This window comes from Oreochromis niloticus, unplaced genomic scaffold (assembly GCF_001858045.2).
Source record: "Oreochromis niloticus isolate F11D_XX unplaced genomic scaffold, O_niloticus_UMD_NMBU tig00003203_pilon, whole genome shotgun sequence".
Classification (NCBI taxonomy): domain Eukaryota; kingdom Metazoa; phylum Chordata; class Actinopteri; order Cichliformes; family Cichlidae; genus Oreochromis; species Oreochromis niloticus.
In genome coordinates, this window is record NW_020327809.1 from 15,049 (window position 1) to 34,177 (window position 19,129).

Genomic DNA, 19,129 nt, shown 5'->3' on the forward strand with positions numbered 1-19,129 from the left:
TAGTAATATCTGAGTTTAAAGCCTCTCGTGCAGCATCATTCATTTTCGGGAGATCCAACTTCCCTAACCAATCAGAAATATCGCCCCAAGATTTTGACATATAGAGCTCTTCATAATATTCTCTAAATCGCTCATTAATAGCTTTAGGGCTAATTAAAATTTCACCTGATCTTGATTTAATTTTATGTATAGCCCTACTGGCCTGTAGGCCTCTCAGCTGCCGAGAAAGAAGCTTATGGGGCTTATCTCCAAACTCAAAGTGCTTCTGTCTGATCCTAAATTGCTGATCTGTTACTTGACTAGATAAAATTGTGTTATACTCAAACTTCCTTTTAATGATATCTTGAAACAAAGAGGGACAAGAAGAAACCTTATGGTCCTGTTCTAACTGTGTTAATTCAGTTTCTATTTCGAACAGGCGTTTCCGTCGTTCTTTTTTTAACGAAGATTCAAATGAAATAATTTCTCCTCGCATTACCACTTTAAATGTTTCCCATAGAATCGAATCAGAAACGTCTTGTTTATCATTAGTTTCCAAGAATTCTGATATTTTAGTTGTCATAAATTGGCAAAAGGATGTCTCAGACAGGAGTGACGGGTGAAAACGCCAATTACCCTGTTGTTTCGTACCACAGAAGTCCAGGACTAAAGAGGTTGGAGAGTGATCCGAGATCAAAATATTATGATAAGTTGAGCATACAACTTTAGACATCAATTTAGAGTCAAGCAAAAATAATCTATTCTGGAGTACGATTTGTGCACTTGTGAAAAATAAGAGTAATCTCTACCAGTAGGGTTACACAGTCTCCAAACATCAACGGGCTCAACATATTATTCAGAACAGTCGAAGCGTTAAACAACTGGGAGCTTTGAGTGGATCTATCCAAGTGTTTATCAAGTACACAATTAAAATCGCCTCCTAAAATTACATGAGTATCAGCGAAACTAGATAATAAATTAAATATTTGTCGAAAGAAAGTTGGGCTATCAAAATTAGGACCATATAAATTCAATAAAGTAACGTGGGTTGCATGAATATGGCCCGTCACCAGGATAAATCGACCATTCGGATCACTAACCGTGGACTCATGTCTAAATGGAACTGTTCTACGGATCAATATAGCCACTCCACGAGCTTTACTAGAGAATGTCGACTGAAAAATCTGATTAGCCCAGGAGCACCTGAGCAACCTCTCTTTAGTCGGTTTCATATGGGTTTCCTGAAGATACACAACATCAGCAGCTAGCGATTTTAAGTGAGAAAAAACCTTAGCTCGTTTGTGCACATGTCCAAGTCCTCGCACATTCCAACTCACAAATCTAATGCCACCACTTAGCGATGATGAGTTAGGATTCACTCCAGAAATAATAAATAGCAGTGTACACATAAATTGCCCTTGTATAACATTAAGAAGTACAACATACCGACAACACAAAAAACATAACCCTCTTCCCCCTCATCCCACTTTCCCAAACAAAAAAGAAACCCCGCATACTCACAGAGGGTCCGCATGACCATCACGAAATAAACGGTCCAAGGTGACGATCCATAAGGACATGTTATTTAATTAGTTCAGTCTGTTCTTATTATCTCGGGGCGACTTATTAAAGTATTCTGACTGCAGCTGGATGATCACCCTGCAGTCCTGCGCTGGTGGACAGCACGCGGCCTCCGTCTCCTGGACAGTCCAGTGCAGAGGAATTCAATTACCTGGAAGCAGGGCTGACTCATGGGCAGTGGGGCATTGCCTGCCGGGCTGTAGGAGTGTCTTCTGCGTGCGGTCACGTCTTCTGCCAGGCTCGGTCCAGGGCGCTTTACACTGTAAGCTACAGAGCACTATGGGTGACAGTGGACCACTCAGCTGACCTCAGACATGTTTGCTTTGAGCTGATTGGTTACTGCTGAGAGGTCAGAGTAAAAAATATAACAGTGATTTTATCATCCAGTAAACATCCTTTTCCGAATATTTAACCACACCGACGCCACGGTGTCACACCAACGCTCCCAGTCTGAGCTTCAGTTTCCTGAGATTGTCGGTGTTCGGTGGGCGGAGTTTGCTGTGTGAGCTTCGAGCATCGTTCGCCACCTGTATTTCCTGTTCTGCCGCGTGTTTCGTGTGAACTGGTTCAGCTGCTGGTCCCAGTAAAGATCTGATGTTCCAGTCACGTCACATTTAGCTGGAGGTTACAATACAAGGTTCTGGCTGAAGAATGTGGCGAATCATCATCATATGTCATTCGCGGGCGATAACGAGTCAGAGACGAGGACGCTGTGAATGTGCCACTTCTGGTTCTGCAACTTTGCAGCTGCAGAACCAGAAGTGTCTCCTTCTGAGTCATTGTTTTCATTTCTGAACACCTTCCAGGTAAATTTGAACATGTCTGAGTAATTCAGCAGCCCGGGCCCTCTCTGAGATCTGACGTCTGCTCGCGTCTGAAGCAGCTAACGGATAAGCACGGCTCTGGAAAGATCTTCCAGGTGATGAGCACGGTCGTGGGCACCTGGGACCTGGACCTGAACTTGACTAAGGGCGAGCTGGTGGCGGTGATCAGCGAGGCCGACAGCCGTGGAGACAGAAGGAGGTGGCTGGTCGATGCAGGAGGTGAGACTTCAGGTTTTATGACGTTTGCACTAAAACCTGAGAGGAAGAACTGTGGCGCCATCTGCTGGCAAGCCGCTGTTATTACAACTGAAACAGACGAGCAGCCAATGGGATCGCTCTGTGAGGGCACACCGGGTTGGTCTGACACTGTGAACAAATAAATGTTAAACTATATTTACGTCTTCACGCAGGGAAGCGAGGCTACGCTGCTGCCTCGAAACTCATTCGCTATCACCAGCCAACAGACGACCCGCCCCCCTCACCACACCCGAGCCTGGCAGAAGACGTGACCGCACGCAGAAGACACTCCTACAGCCCGGCAGGCAATGCCCCACTGCCCATGAGTCAGCCCTGCTTCCAGGTAATTGAATTCCTCTGCACTGGACTGTCCAGGAGACGGAGGCCGCGTGCTGTCCACCAGCGCAGGACTGCAGGGTGATCATCCAGCTGCAGTCAGAATACTTTAATAAGTCGCCCCGAGATAATAAGAACAGACTGAACTAATTAAATAACATGTCCTTATCTTGGACAACATCCTCCTCTCCACCTTGACAGCGTCCAGCTCCACCTGTTACTGGCCGTCCCAGCATGCAGCGGCACAGAGGACGGCTCTGGTCACGACAGTAAGACTGAATTTGTTGTTGTGCACAGCAAATGCGACGCTGTCACATCCTCGTAGGCGTTGATACGCTGCTTGATGGAGCGTAACAGTAATGTGACACAGAGCGGCTCTACCTGAGCAGGTGATTTAAAGACAGGCAGCTGTCAGTGTTTACAGTGTTTGGCCCACCCAGTAACAGCCTTCACGTGGATCTGACTCTGTCACACGCTGTGGGCTCCTACGACACGCTGCTGATGCTCCAACACAGCATCCAAGGAAGCTTCACGTTTTCATTCAGTGTTTGCACACGTTTGTAGTGATCAGTAAGAATGACAGATGCAATCCTGTTCCACCCACAGCCCGTGGGTATTCTGTGAGGCGTTCATGGAAAGATCTGCTTTGTGCCAGTGCATGCACACGTCTCCAGCAGCAGGCCTGTGTCCACCTGTCCTCACACGCTGTCCTTCTGTCTCTCAAACCTACGGTTTTTATACCATCATCAGCTGATTGTTTCTTAAACGGTGGAAGAAGATGTGTTCTGTGCTACCCTCGTCTTACACGTGACGACGTGTGCTCGGAGTACTTCTTCTTGTCTTCGTGTTGATGCGTCGCACTTCTCTGAGCGTAATTCAGTGCAAAATAAGCGTCGAGCTGCAGTGTGTGCAGCAGAAGTCTCCTCAGCATCTCTCCTCGTCCTCGTGCTGAAGTGAAGGCGTGTCGTCTGCAGACGCTGTCGTGGTCGTTGATGTTACAGTCGCAGCGCCGCTGCTGTTGAGCACGGTTCGTTAGAAAAAGCCGGGTCGGGTGGTAGTAACGACCCCACGCTGGTGTTTACAGCCGAGAGTGTGTGTGTGTGTGTGTGTGTGTGTGTGTGGGCTGATGACACACTGATGTGTGTAATGCTGCTATATCAGCCTCTGCAGCTGGAAACATCTGCGACTCGCAGTGTCGTTCTGACCATTTAAACGCCGTCAGGGAAGACGCTGTCGCTTCCTGCCTCTGTTTCCTGTGTGCAGTCTGCAGGTATGAAAGGAGCGACTGAGTGGAGCTTAATCACAGATTGACTCTGTAACGCTGATGATGTTTGGTCCTCCTGACAGCCAGGACGGTGTGGAGGCGGAGACCGTTAAATGCTGCTTTTTTTTTAATGTTTCCAGGTTGTGGGTGCCTACGACTTCACGGCCAGATCCAAACACGAAGTTTCCTTCCGGGCCGGAGAACCCGTTCGTGTCCTGGAGCCTCACGACAAACGAGGGAGCCCCGAGTGGAGCCTGGTGGAGGTCAGAGGTCAGAGAGGCTACGTGCCCTCCAACTACCTGGCAATCATGCCCGTGGGAGCGGGGCTGCCCCCGAACCCTGGCTTCTTCCTTTAGGGGGTGGAAACTGCAGCTGGTGTCGATGAGAGGATGGATGGAAGAGCCTCCCGGGATCAGCTGTTTACAGTCTCAGTGTTAATCCTGCCACTTTATCCTGTTTACGACTGGAAGTGTAAAGTTTCTCCTGTGACGTTTCCTGCTTCCGCTTCCTGTGCAGCGTACACAGGAGCGAAGCTTCAGGAGCAGCAAATGAAGTTTACTGACTTTAGCTTTAATAATGAAGGTTTACTGGTCTGCAGTGATCTCCAAGAATCATCCAAGAACGCTCTTCAAAGATGGCGTCTGTAACGCCATGTAGCTCTGACGGCGTGTCACCTCAAACAGCCTGAACGTTTGGACGACGTTCGGTGTGCGGCGATGACACAAAGCTGTTTTTAAGATGAAGGACGATTTTCATGGCTGCTGTACGGTGAAGCGCTCATTTCCCATGAACCTCAGAGTGATGCTGCATACATGCAGGGTGTGAGCTCTCTCAAGCTAACTGTAACGTGTGTGTGTGTGTGTGTGTGTGTGTGAACCCTCTTCACCTGCAGCAGAGCTGACGGGTACACGGCACTCTCATCATCTCAGACTGAGTAATGTGATGTAAATGTGACACGTCTCCGAGGCCGAGGAAGAACAAGACTCAGCAGGAGGAGGAGGAGCTGGGAGAGGGGCGAAGGACAGCGGCAGTTTCTGCTTTGCCTATGAGCGGATTTAAATTTCGTTGTGCTTTGAATCCAGAGTTTTACGTAGGAGTGAAATGGGTCAGGACAGAATAACCTCCTCCTGCATTCACCTTCACCTGACGATGCTTGTTGCTATGGATACGGCTCAGGGAGTGCGGGTCACGTCTGTGGCGTTTGCTCGGCCGGACTAAAGCTGCAGCAGCATTTCTTGATTCCCGCACTTTTGGGTCAGAATTAGGGATGCACCGATACCGATACTGGTATCGGGTATCGGTGCCGATACTGTAAAATGTGTGCGTACTCGTACTCGTAAAAGTTAACCGATACCATGAACCGATACTCATAATTCCCATGGACTTAAACGCCACGGTAACATAAGGTGTTCACAGTTGATGTTATGTGATGTAACTCTACCCTGAATATAATTTGCCCTGTAATATGTCGCAAGGTAAATACAGGTAATTAGAGCAATCAAACTGTTACGTTAATCGTAAAAGTATTATTTTATGGTATGTAACTCTGAAGGGAGTTAAAATATTTTTCAGAGTTCTAATTTTCTGGAGGCCTGTGAAGGTAGCATAAAACGGGACCTTGCATGGGGAGATGCACGAGGTTAGCTGAACCAAAGTGAGAGACTCGGCTAGTTTTACTGAGGTTAACCAGCACAAAAGAGTGTGTGGCTAGAAAGCTGACCGTGTGAGAGCTTCACAACAGAGTGTGGGTGAAGTGACTTTTTGTTTCAATGGTCGCACCACCGTGCTGTGTTTCCAGCTACGACCGCCGAGGCTACAGGCTAGCCCGGACTGCTTGGCTGCGCCTCGGAGGCAGCCGCTATGGACTGTCGGAGAGCTGGACAGTGACTCGCTAACGCGCTGTAGCAGAGACAGCATCGGGTCCGCAGGGAGTGGATTTAGTGTGGGACTGGTGAACGGCGACCTACCGATCAGCTGAACTGTAAGTCAGACTTTTGTGCTCTTACTGGGGAGAAGAGGATTTTTCTCCATCGTCCGGCGTGAGCAACAAACAGGCCTGCAACAAGTGTGAATGTGAGTGTGTGTGGGGCCCATGTGTGAATATTGTATGTTTAGTGGATTTATATAACGTGTTTTGGAGTGTATATTAGTGAGTCACTTACCAAAAGGTGATAACATAAGTTGGGTTGTTTAATATAATTTGAAAGGGAATTATGTCATTTATACAGTGTATTTCATTTGGTTAAGGAATTGGAATATCATTTGAGTTTAAAAAAGGGATGTGTTGTACAGTATTTGTCTCTGCCCTTACGTTCAGTAAACGTTTCGTTTGTGTTAAAGAGTTGTGTGGGGTCGTTTCTTTACTACTGGTTAAGTTTAACTTGTGTGTGGTAGAAGTATCGGTTTTTGTACTCGGTATCGGCAAGTACTCAGATCCAAGTATCGGTATCGGATCGGTTTGAAAAAATTGGTATCGTTGCATCCCTAGTCAGAATCATTTGAAAGCATCTCTGAGCCTCCTGATTGGCTCTCAGGTCATAGACAGGAAGCTGAGCTCCAGTAGTTTTGCAGATAACAGCAGCTTGAACGTTTGAGCACCACAGACTCTCTCCTGGCCTCCTCCTGTGGGGCTGAGCAGCCTCAGCTGCTGTGAGGGTGGAGCAGAGGGAGGGAGGCCGGGAGTCAGAGCTGCTCAGCTGTTCCCATCAGGCTGAACGTCAGGAGGAGGAGGAGGAGGAGGAGGATGCTTCTCTCCTAAAATACCAGATGTCCTCAGGTTAGTCAGATAGACTGAAACCTCAGCCTGAGAACATTTACCTGATTTCCCCTCCTCAGAGCCCGGTTTAGGATGAGGGGAGCGGTTCATTCCTCAGTTATTTTGGGAAGTTTTAATCCCACAGACGTGCAGATGAAGCTGCAGCGTTCCTTATGTGGAGGAAGTAGATATTTGAACCCATACACACACGGAAACCACAGAGGGAACATTTCTGGCTTTTTCTGTCTGATCAGAAACCAGGTCAGCATCTTCCTCGCATGCTGTTTTTACATTGTCCATAACTCTAAATGATAAGTGCCATACCACCATAAAATCAGGTCTTTTACATCAAAAACAATCCACAAAAAAATTATAATTGTGACTATACACTTGTGGGCGTCACACACTCCCCAACAAAAAAGAAAATGGCTCCTGACATTTAACCTTTTACCCTATAAAACTCATTATACTCATTATTCAAACAATTCAAATCACATCCCCTTCCCACATATCCACATTCCTTGTGTACTAACAGTTATAATATACAGGGAAGGTGTGCACAGTGAGATGTTGGAATGCGATATGGCACTAGGGGGAAGTAAGGTAACAGGGGATATGGTGGCATGGTGTAGTGTGTTGTGTTTGGTGACTCGTGCACTTCAGCACAACTGACTGATGGATGCAACCGGAGAGAGGGTTGGCCAAGGGTGTCATATGTGAAATGTGTAGCAGGTCGTCGTTCTCTAGTAGACCTTCTTAGAACTGATTCATTTGTCGGCGGGGTCACATTGGGTGTATGCCGTGCCCTTTCTGAAAGCGGCAGCCCAACTTCTCCTCCGTTGACTGTGAAAGGCACTTCAGTGACTCCTGATTCCCGTACCATCTCATGTTCCTCCTCTCCCTTGTCATTGTCAAGTTCAGTGCTTTGGTGTCCACCATCTTGTTCCATTCCTGTTTCCCTCAATTCATCTCTTGCTGTTCGTTCCCCCAATACTGTTGCTTCTGTCGGCTGAGGTGCTCCACAGTTGACAACTCTGCTGAACTCAGCTGTTCCCCTTGAGGGTCCAACAGTATGGTTAGAGGTATGTAGAGCACCCTCTTTGTTCCCACTCCTCAAATCATACCTCAACTCATAATACATTGAACTCTCATCATCATCAGAGCTTGTGTCAGAGTGAGGTTGAAACTCTGTCTCTCTTTGAGCTGGTTTTGGTTTCTTTTTCTTGACAGCAGATGACCTGTCCCCCTCATTTACAGCAGGCAAGTCCACAGGAAGCTCATTGACAAGATGCAATAGATTGCGATGCAGAACACGCACTCTTTTCCCATTTGCCTCTGAGGCCACTCTGTAGACTGGGCTGTCATTGATCTGTTCCTTCACCACATAAATGGTGTTCTCCCAGTAGGACCTTAACTTGCCAGGACCACCCCTCTCAGTCAGGTTCCGAACTAGTACTCTGTCACCAGGTTGGAGTACCACTCCTTTCAAGTGCCGGTCATAGTGTTTCTTCCCACGATCACTTGACTTTTGGCTGTTTTCAGATGCAATCCTGTAAGCTTCAGTCATTCGTTCTTTCCATTTCTCAGCATAACCTCTTGCAGTTTGTGGTTCTCCATCAGTAACCAACTTGAACAGGAGGTCTACGGGCATTCGTGGATGTCGACCAAAAAGCAGAAAGAATGGTGAGTAACCCGTTGTTTCATGGCGCGTGCAATTGTATGCATGAACCATCTGTGGGAGAAAAGCCGATCAGCTTATTCCAATTTTATTCGGTCGACTACTTGCTATTACCCCCTAAACCTATCCTATCCTTTAAACCTCGTCATGCCTGCAGTGGGCCACCGGAGGGAGACAAAACACAGAGCACTGAAATTCAAATTTTGCCCTGCAGGCCAACTTAGTGTGTCTGTGCGTGTGTGTGTCTGTGTGTCTGTGTGTGTGTCTGTGTGTCTGTGTGTGTGTCTGTGTGTGACACAGAGAGAGAGAGAGAGACACTTGCTGTGCTTTTAAAAACCAAACACTCAAACAAACCAAAGAGAATGACAGAGGCAGAAAGACACTGCATTGTTTGTGGCAACCGATGATGTCTTGCTCTCCAATTGTAAGCTGCGTCTTGAAGGCATGTGTGTGGACGAGGAGATGACAGGAAGAGGAATGTTAAGAGAAAACTCAGGAGGCAAGAAACACAGACTCAGCGCTTTTTACATGTACATGGGCGATGCCCCGACACAGTCTCCACACAGCAACGTGTACAAGACGTGTCACGGAGGATCCGCGCCGAGGCATCTGTGTGTTCTTTATTATATAGGCAAAAGCTTGTATCATATTCTTAGGCGGAGCATACAAAGTATGAAAAACAACTCCCAATATGGAGACTTAAGATATGGAGACTGAAGATACGTGAGTTCGGTGAGTTCGTTGGCCATATCTATACGTGGCCTTGAACATTTCTACTTTCATTTGTGCAGCTTCCTCCCTATGGTTTCAATCATAGTCCTCATGTCATACACACACACTAAGTTTAAATGAAGCTAAACACTATGAGAGTACAGACAGTAATAGAAGAATGCAAGTTTCCTTTAACAATATCCCTCCTGTTTTAGCAAATTTAAACTGTATATGAATCACACAGGTTTTATCAGAACATGACCACTTGCATTTTGCATTTTCAGTCTAGTCATCATTATGTGTGTTCAGATCAGTATTTATCCACACTTTTATCATCATCATCATCGTCGTCGTCCTCCGGAGGTACATTTACATATGCTGCAATCGAATGGTTAAGCATCCTAGAGATCATTTCTCTGATACATGGGATAATACATGTGATGAAAATAAGAAACAATAATAAAAGCATTCCAACAAATATCAGGCCTTTAATCAACAGGGCCTTCCAGGATCCGCTCATCAGCCAGCCCATCCGGTCTGGTTTGCTAGCGGTCCAATCTGCTACCCGTGCTTGTTGAACATTTTTAAGTGCATCAGTCATGTTGCTAGAATGTACATTATCTGGAATGTAAGTACAACAAGTGGTGTTAAACGGAACACATAGCCCGCCTTTTTCCGCCAAAAGAATATCTAAGGCGACCCTGTGTTGCATTACTGAAATTCTGAGTGCATCTATCTCTTCATTCTGCGCTTTATTTATTTTGCAAGAAGCATTCAAAAACAAACCGAAACGATAGTCTAATGTTTCTAAGCGTAATGTGTTCTTTGCTGTTCCCACCCAGGGGAAAAGGGCCAAAAGTACTTTGGTTCCAGTGGACCAGTGTTTAAATTCTTCAGGCACATCACTACCCCATACTGCGTCAGTCACTTTGAAGGTGTGGTCAGAGATGAGAATCGGTGTAGCTGCCTTTAAAAACACCATGTCTCTGTCGCTGCAATTTCCTGTTAGTGCTTTAAACATGATACACATACAAGAGCAAGTGTGGCGAGGAACAGCTTCTTCATGTCGACCTGGCGCACCTGACCCCTCTGATAAGTAGACTAAAGGCAAGAAGAAAAAGGGCGGGATATACCCGATCAGCCCTTCCTTCACCTATTAGATTACCAGAGAGTAGGGGCGTCGGCGTCTCTAGTTCAGGCTGTCACTCACTTTTTTACAGTGGCTTTGGTGGATCCACGATGGGCGCTCTGCTATCTTGCAAGCAGTGGGGGTCACAATCAGGACTTGGTACGGCCCTTTCCACCTCGGCTCACTCCAAGACTTCCTGTTCAGCTCTCGGACCAGGATCCAGTCACCAGGTTGTAGCCTGCAAGAGATTGGAGACACATCGTCTGGCAGTTTATTGTTCAATACTATTTCCTTGTTCTGAAAAAGTTGGGCCATCCAGTCGGCTATCGTCATTTCTCTGGCAGACTTCAAAAGTGGTTCACTAGTTATTGGTAAAGGGAAGGGTCTCCCGTGTATTATCTCAAAAGGTGACATAGGGCCACTTCCCTTTGATATTCTCATCCAAAGTTTCACTAAGGATAAACATTCTGGCCACGGTTTCTTAGTGTCTTCCATTACTTTTCTTAACCTTTGTTTAATTGTACCGTTATTTCTTTCTACCTAGAACTTGTGATACATTTTCTATGACTTCATTCACGAAGTGTGTGCCATTATCTGATCGGATCAAACTTGGGATGCCATAAGTTGGAATGAAGTGATTACATAGACACTTTCCGCTTTCTTTACTGGGTATATTTCTGGCCATTTAGAGAACACATCAACAATGACCAATGCATATTTTGATCCTTGGCATTCATTCAGTTCTATGAAATCCATGTGAATGGTGTGAAAAGGATGTGGCGGAGTAGGGAAATGACCTCTTTTTGGTCTTAAGCTCCCTTGAGCGTTATGTTTTTGACATATCATGCACGTTCTTATGAATTCTTTTGCTGAATTTTCAAAATTAATCGCGTACTAGAGACATCATCCCTCCAGTTGACAGATGCGTCGAGCCATGTGTCACTAATGCTGCGATTTTCATTATATCATCTGTGTCTAACTGTGCTCCATGTTTCAACCATTGCTTCTGTTCTGTCTGGTGTGCGGTTTTCTGTTCACTTTTTAATACTTCAAGTGGTATGTTTTTAATTTCTGTCATAGCTAATGCATGCATCTTCTGTTGTGCTGCTAATTTAGCGGTTTGGTCTGCAAAATTGTTTCCTCGTGTTATATGTGTGTCATCCTTTTGATGTGCTGCACATTTACACAATGCTAGTTGTTTCGGCAATAGTACTGCTAATAAGAGTTTCTTTAATAGTTCAGCATGTTGTACTGGCGTTCCGCTTGAGGTCACCATTCCTCTGTTGCTCCATATCTTAGCAAAATGATGTACTGCTGAGAAAACATATTGACTGTCTGTATGAATGTTTATACTTTTGTCTTTATGTAACTCGCATGCTCTTATTACTGCTATAAGTTCTGCACTCTGAGCGGAGTGCGCAGATGATAGTGGCTTTGCTTCTATCACCTCAGTCTCTGTGGTTACTGCATATCCTACTTTGTTTTTCCCATCAACACCTTTAGACGCAGAACCATCTACAAAGATGTCTGTATAATCTATTTGTGGCATGCTATAAATATCAACACGTGGTTTCGTTTCCTCATTTAACTTGTTTATGCAACAGTGTGACTTTCCGTCAAGTTCACTCGGCAATAAAGTGCCAGGGTTCAACTGACCGCAACGCACAATTTCTATGTTAGATTGGGATAACAATACGCCTACATAGGACAGTTGTCGAGCATGTGTTACAAATGGCAACTGTCCTTGCAGGAGTATAGAAGCTACTGCGTGTGGCACTCGTAGTATAAGCTTGTGTCCTAGCACTATATCAGAACATTTTTGAACGGCCTCTGCTGCGGCTGCACAGGCTTGCACACAAGTTGGCAATGCTGCAGCTACAGGGTCTGCTTTCATGTAGCCTGTGTAGGAATGTTTAGCTTATTTTAGAGTTTAGACATGTAGGAATGTTTAGTTTCCTTTAGAGTTTAGAAATGTGTTAATATAGAATGTAGAATTATGGTAGAGACACTGACACTGCCCTGGATATAAATAAAGGCCTGACTGTGTCATGAACTTAGGAGTAGATCTTAGGAGACCCTCCCAGTTGAACTGTGAAAGTAAGACAAAGAGGAGTTAATGCTGAGTGGAAATTCCCCAGAGGATACCTGTGTGGGGGTCTCAACATTTGTAACTTGATAACTGTGGTTTGGAGGGGAGATGGTATTTATGGCCCCTAGGAAGAGACACACACCCACAGTGTTTTAACTGTTACTCACACATCCACATGCACACTCACTCACGAGCACTCACATAGACACAGACACAGAGTTTGCAGCACACATGGGGATTTATGATGGGGTCGCTCCTATAAAGCTGGGTGGAACTAACAAAGGGGTGAAGATTGTTTCAGAGGGACACCGGCCTCGTCTTCCCTTCTAGAAGTGCATGCTTAAATGAAGATAAATAAAGAATAAGGAATGAGTAAAGATTAAGATGAATAAAGTTCTTGTAAAAATGACTACTGGGTCCGGTGCATCTCTGAAGGCCCGAGGAATAATAAAGAACCGGGGTAAAACTGATTTCCCAACACCTGCATTTCCATCTACACTGAGATAAAACGGTTTGTCATAATCAGGCAGAGCGAGAACAACATTTGTTTGTAAAATAGCTTTCAACTGTTCAAATGCTTTTACAGTTTCGGGTGTCCAAGTTATTTTATCCTTTAACGCTAGATTTTTTCCGTAAATCAAATTTTGTAAAGGCTGTGCATATAATGCAAACTCTGGAATCCATGCTCTACAAAAATTAGACAACCCTAGAAAGCTCATCATCTGCTGTTTTGTTTCTGGCTGTGGTGCATTCTGTATTGCTTCTTTCCTTTGTTTAACAGCTGTTTTCCTTCCCCTGACAGTGTATGTCCCAAATACACAACTGATGGGCTCCACAGTTGTAATTTGGTCATAGACACTTTGTGTCCCTCCTGTGCTAGATGTCTAAGCACTGCAAGAGTGTTTTGTTTACAATCTTCCTGTGTGTGTCCTGTTATCAAAATGTCATCCACATACAGTAGGTACATGTTGACATCGATTTTTCCAGTGCTTCTGCATACAGAGTCGGGCTGTTCTGAAACCCTTGTGGCAGGCGTGTGTAGGTGTATTTCTGACCCTCATATGTGAATCCAAACAGGTCTTGTGAGTCTGGATGCAGAGGCACTGAGAAAAAGGCATTAGATAGGTCTATCACTGAGAACCATTGTTCTTTTGGTGTTATCTGGTTCAAAATAGTGTGTGGATTTGCAACAACTGGTGGAATTGTTTCAGTGATTTCATTAATAGCTCTAAGATCATGCACCGACCTATACTTTCCTGTGTTTGCTTTTTTCACTGGAAATATAGGTGTGTTGCATGTTGTTGTTTTGCTCTGGGTTAAGATTCCTGCCTTCAACATGTCAGCTATTACAGATCTAATACCTTCTCGCTGTTGTGGGCTCAGGGGGTATTGTGGCTTAATAGGTCTGAAAGATGAGATTGTTTTCACTTTAACAGGTTCTTGGTTTTTAATTAGACCGACATCTGTGGCATTTCGGGACCACAGGGTCGATGGAAGAGTTTTTAGTTCTTCCTCTTCCTCTTTTGTAAGAGCGACAGTAGTAATATAGCTACAGCTTTTTGCTTTTTGCCTCTACTCCCCTCTCCTCCTGACAGGACGTTGAACACGCTGCTCCTGACAGAGATCTCGCAGCAGACATGGAGCAGCTGTTTCACAGCTTCCTTACAGACAGGCTGATGCACGAAAACACGTTGGATATCTGTGCTCATCCTTCACGTGTCTCCCTGCAGCTCCCTCACAGCAGCCTTTCTCCTGGTGCATTCTGGGAGTCTTCGGTGCTGGAAGGCGCGAGGAGGCTGCAGCATTTATGTCGAATGCTGGAGGACAAGCTCAACGCGCCGGATGCCCAGGTTAGTGTTCAGATCGGCTTTCATTCATTTATACAGCAGCAAACCACCTCAGGGCGCTTTACACTGTAAGCTACAGAGCACTATGGGTGACAGTGGACCACTCAGCTGACCTCAGACATGTTTGCTTTGAGCTGATTGGTTACTGCTGAGAGGTCAGAGTAAAAAATATAACAGTGATTTTATCATCCAGTAAACATCCTTTTCCGAATATTTAACCACACCGACGCCACGGTGTCACACCAACGCTCCCAGTCTGAGCTTCAGTTTCCTGAGATTGTCGGTGTTCGGTGGGCGGAGTTTGCTGTGTGAGCTTCGAGCATCGTTCGCCACCTGTATTTCCTGTTCTGCCGCGTGTTTCGTGTGAACTGGTTCAGCTGCTGGTCCCAGTAAAGATCTGATGTTCCAGTCACGTCACATTTAGCTGGAGGTTACAATACAAGGTTCTGGCTGAAGAATGTGGCGAATCATCATCATATGTCATTCGCGGGCGATAACGAGTCAGAGACGAGGACGCTGTGAATGTGCCACTTCTGGTTCTGCAACTTTGCAGCTGCAGAACCAGAAGTGTCTCCTTCTGAGTCATTGTTTTCATTTCTGAACACCTTCCAGGTAAATTTGAACATGTCTGAGTAATTCAGCAGCCCGGGCCCTCTCTGAGATCTGACGTCTGCTCGCGTCTGAAGCAGCTAACGGATAAGCACGGCTCTGGAAAGATCTTCCAGGTGATGAGCACGGTCGTGGGCACCTGGGACCTGGACCTGAACTTGACTAAGGGCGAGCTGGTGGCGGTGATCAGCGAGGCCGACAGCCGTGGAGACAGAAGGAGGTGGCTGGTCGATGCAGGAGGTGAGACTTCAGGTTTTATGACGTTTGCACTAAAACCTGAGAGGAAGAACTGTGGCGCCATCTGCTGGCAAGCCGCTGTTATTACAACTGAAACAGACGAGCAGCCAATGGGATCGCTCTGTGAGGGCACACCGGGTTGGTCTGACACTGTGAACAAATAAATGTTAAACTATATTTACGTCTTCACGCAGGGAAGCGAGGCTACGCTGCTGCCTCGAAACTCATTCGCTATCACCAGCCAACAGACGACCCGCCCCCCTCACCACACCCGAGCCTGGCAGAAGACGTGACCGCACACAGAAGACACTCCTACAGCCCGGCAGGCAATGCCCCACTGCCCATGAGTCAGCCCTGCTTCCAGGCAATTGAATTCCTCTGCACTGGACTGTCCAGGAGACGGAGGCCGCGTGCTGTCCACCAGCGCAGGACTGCAGGGTGATCATCCAGCTGCAGTCAGAATACTTTAATAAGTCGCCCCGAGATAATAAGAACAGACTGAACTAATTAAATAACATGTCCTTATCTTGGACAACATCCTCCTCTCCACCTTGACAGCGTCCAGCTCCACCTGTTACTGGCCGTCCCAGCATGCAGCGGCACAGAGGACGGCTCTGGTCACGACAGTAAGACTGAATTTGTTGTTGTGCACAGCAAATGCGACGCTGTCACATCCTCGTAGGCGTTGATACGCTGCTTGATGGAGCGTAACAGTAATGTGACACAGAGCGGCTCTACCTGAGCAGGTGATTTAAAGACAGGCAGCTGTCAGTGTTTACAGTGTTTGGCCCACCCAGTAACAGCCTTCACGTGGATCTGACTCGGTCACACGCTGTGGGCTCCTACGACACGCTGCTGATGCTCCAACACAGCATCCAAGGAAGCTTCACGTTTTCATTCAGTGTTTGCACACGTTTGTAGTGATCAGTAAGAATGACAGATGCAATCCTGTTCCACCCACAGCCCGTGGGTATTCTGTGAGGCGTTCATGGAAAGATCTGCTTTGTGCCAGTGCATGCACACGTCTCCAGCAGCAGGCCTGTGTCCACCTGTCCTCACACGCTGTCCTTCTGTCTCTCAAACCTACGGTTTTATACCATCATCAGCTGATTGTTTCTTAAACGGTGGAAGAAGATGTGTTCTGTGCTACCCTCGTCTTACACGTGACGACGTGTGCTCGGAGTACTTCTTCTTGTCTTCGTGTTGATGCGTCGCACTTCTCTGAGCGTAATTCAGTGCAAAATAAGCGTCGAGCTGCAGTGTGTGCAGCAGAAGTCTCCTCAGCATCTCTCCTCGTCCTCGTGCTGAAGTGAAGGCGTGTCGTCTGCAGACGCTGTCGTGGTCGTTGATGTTACAGTCGCAGCGCCGCTGCTGTTGAGCACGGTTCGTTAGAAAAAGCCGGGTCGGGTGGTAGTAACGACCCCACGCTGGTGTTTACAGCCGAGAGTGTGTGTGTGTGTGTGTGTGTGTGTGGGCTGATGACACACTGATGTGTGTAATGCTGCTATATCAGCCTCTGCAGCTGGAAACATCTGCGACTCGCAGTGTCGTTCTGACCATTTAAACGCCGTCAGGGAAGACGCTGTCGCTTCCTGCCTCTGTTTCCTGTGTGCAGTCTGCAGGTATGAAAGGAGCGACTGAGTGGAGCTTAATCACAGATTGACTCTGTAACGCTGATGATGTTTGGTCCTCCTGACAGCCAGGACGGTGTGGAGGCGGAGACCGTTAAATGCTGCTTTTTTTAATGTTTCCAGGTTGTGGGCGCCTACGACTTCACGGCCAGATCCAAACACGAAGTTTCCTTCTGGGCCGGAGAACCCGTTCGTGTCCTGGAGCCTCACGACAAACGAGGGAGCCCCGAGTGGAGCCTGGTGGAGGTCAGAGGTCAGAGAGGCTACGTGCCCTCCAACTACCTGGCAATCATGCCCGTGGGAGCGGGGCTGCCCCCGAACCCTGGCTTTAGGGGGTGGAAACTGCAGCTGGTGTCGATGAGAGGATGGATGGAAGAGCCTCCCGGGATCAGCTGTTTACAGTCTCAGTGTTAATCCTGCCACTTTATCCTGTTTACGACTGGAAGTGTAAAGTTTCTCCTGTGACGTTTCCTGCTTCCGCTTCCTGTGCAGCGTACACAGGAGCGAAGCTTCAGGAGCAGCAAATGAAGTTTACTGACTTTAGCTTTAATAATGAAGGTTTACTGGTCTGCAGTGATCTCCAAGAATCATCCAAGAACGCTCTTCAAAGATGGCGTCTGTAACGCCATGTAGCTCTGACGGCGTGTCACCTCAAACAGCCTGAACGTTTGGACGACGTTCGGTGTGCGGCGATGACACAAAGCTGTTTTTAAGATGAAGGACGATTTTCATGGCTGCTGTACGGTGAAGCGCTCATTTCCCATGAACCTCAGAGTGATGCTGCATACATGCAGGGTGTGAGCTCTCTCAAGCTAACTGTAACGTGTGTGTGTGTGTGTGTGTGTGTGAACCCTCTTCACCTGCAGCAGAGCTGACGGGTACACGGCACTCTCATCATCTCAGACTGAGTAATGTGATGTGAATGTGACACGTCTCCGAGGCCGAGGAAGAACAAGACTCAGCAGGAGGAGGAGGAGCTGGAGAGGGGCGAGGACAGCGGCAGTTTCTGCTTTGCCTATGAGCGGATTTAAATTTCGTTGTGCTTTGAATCCAGAGTTTTACGTAGGAGTGAAATGGGTCAGGACAGAATAACCTCCTCCTGCATTCACCTTCACCTGACGATGCTTGTTGCTATGGATACGGCTCAGGGAGTGCGGGTCACGTCTGTGGCGTTTGCTCGGCCGGACTAAAGCTGCAGCAGCATTTCTTGATTCCGCACTTTTGGGTCAGAATCATTTGAAGCATCTCTGAGCCTCCTGATTGGCTCTCAGGTCATAGACAGGAAGCTGAGCTCCAGTAGTTTTGCAGATAACAGCAGCTTGAACGTTTGAGCACCACAGACTCTCTCCTGGCCTCCTCTGTGGGGCTGAGCAGCCTCAGCTGCTGTGAGGGTGGAGCAGAGGGAGGGAGGCCGGGAGTCAGAGCTGCTCAGCTGTTCCCATCAGGCTGAACGTCAGGAGGAGGAGGAGGAGGAGGAGGAGGATGCTTCTCTCCTAAATACAGATGTCCTCAGGTTAGTCAGATAGACTGAACTCAGCCTGAGAACATTTACCTGATTTCCCTCCTCAGAGCCCGGTTTAGGATGAGGGGAGCGGTTCATTCCTCAGTTATTTTGGGAAGTTTTAATCCCACAGACGTGCAGATGAAGCTGCAGCGTTCCTTATGTGGAGGAAGTAGATATTTGAACCCATACACACACGGAAACAAGAGGGAACATTTCTGGCTTTTTCTGTCTGATCAGAAACCAGGTCAGCATCTCCTCGCATGCTGTTTTTACATTGTCCATAACTCTAAATGATAAGTGCCATACACCATAAATCAGGTCTTTTACATCAAAACAATCCACAAAAAATTATAATTGTGACCATACACTTGTGGGCGTCACACACTCCCAACAAAAAGAAAATGGCTCCTGACATTTAACCTTTACCCTATAAACTCATTATACTCATTATTCAACATTCAAATCACACCCTTCCCACATATCCACATTCCTTGTGTACACAGTTATAATATACAGGGAAGGTGTGCACAGTGAGATGTTGGAATGCGATATGGCACTAGGGGAAGTAAGGTAACAGGGGATATGGTGCATGGTGTAGTGTGTTGTGTTTGGTGACTCGTGCACTTCAGCACAACTGACTGATGGATGCAACCGGAGAGAGGGTTGGCCAAGGGTTCATATGTGAAATGTGTAGCAGGTCGTCGTTCTCTAGTAGACC

General features: G+C 46.9%; 2 protein-coding genes across 3 annotated transcripts; both read left to right on the forward strand.

Moving 5' to 3' along the window:
* Positions 1–1,585: 1,585 nt before the first annotated feature.
* Positions 1,586–17,827, forward strand: LOC109197798 (rho guanine nucleotide exchange factor 37-like). Of its 2 annotated transcripts, XM_025904671.1 has the most exons (4): positions 1,586–2,603; positions 2,795–2,964; positions 4,362–4,596; positions 17,259–17,827. In XM_025904671.1, the coding sequence occupies exons 1-3, from the start codon at positions 2,483–2,485 to the stop codon at positions 4,575–4,577; spliced, it is 507 nt and encodes a 168-aa protein (XP_025760456.1). In that variant the 5' UTR covers positions 1,586–2,482; the 3' UTR covers positions 4,578–4,596; positions 17,259–17,827. The 2 variants fall into 2 exon arrangements, with proteins under 2 accessions (XP_025760456.1, XP_025760455.1); XM_025904670.1 differs by lacking the exon at positions 17,259–17,827 and having other exon boundaries at positions 2,023–2,603; positions 4,362–5,341.
* On the forward strand, positions 14,321–17,321 carry LOC112845113 (rho guanine nucleotide exchange factor 37-like). The gene is made up of 3 exons (XM_025904669.1): positions 14,321–15,279; positions 15,471–15,640; positions 17,031–17,321. Exons 1-3 carry the CDS (start codon positions 15,159–15,161, stop codon positions 17,319–17,321), a joined length of 582 nt encoding a protein of 193 aa, XP_025760454.1. The 5' UTR covers positions 14,321–15,158.
* Positions 17,828–19,129: the final 1,302 nt, after the last annotated feature.

What these genes read in the sequence shown, in the direction of transcription:
- LOC109197798 (XM_025904671.1), top strand. Translation starts at nt 2,483, where the DNA reads ATGAGCACGGTCGTGGGCACCTGGGACCTGGACCTGAACTTGACTAAG. An exon ending in GTGGCTGGTCGATGCAGGAG is followed by an intron (nt 2,604 to 2,794) that starts GTGAGACTTCAG and finishes GTCTTCACGCAG; the next exon opens with GGAAGCGAGGCTACGCTGCT. An exon ending in TGAGTCAGCCCTGCTTCCAG is followed by an intron (nt 2,965 to 4,361) that starts GTAATTGAATTC and finishes TAATGTTTCCAG; the next exon opens with GTTGTGGGTGCCTACGACTT.
- LOC112845113 (XM_025904669.1), top strand. Translation starts at nt 15,159, where the DNA reads ATGAGCACGGTCGTGGGCACCTGGGACCTGGACCTGAACTTGACTAAG. An exon ending in GTGGCTGGTCGATGCAGGAG is followed by an intron (nt 15,280 to 15,470) that starts GTGAGACTTCAG and finishes GTCTTCACGCAG; the next exon opens with GGAAGCGAGGCTACGCTGCT. An exon ending in TGAGTCAGCCCTGCTTCCAG is followed by an intron (nt 15,641 to 17,030) that starts GCAATTGAATTC and finishes TAATGTTTCCAG; the next exon opens with GTTGTGGGCGCCTACGACTT.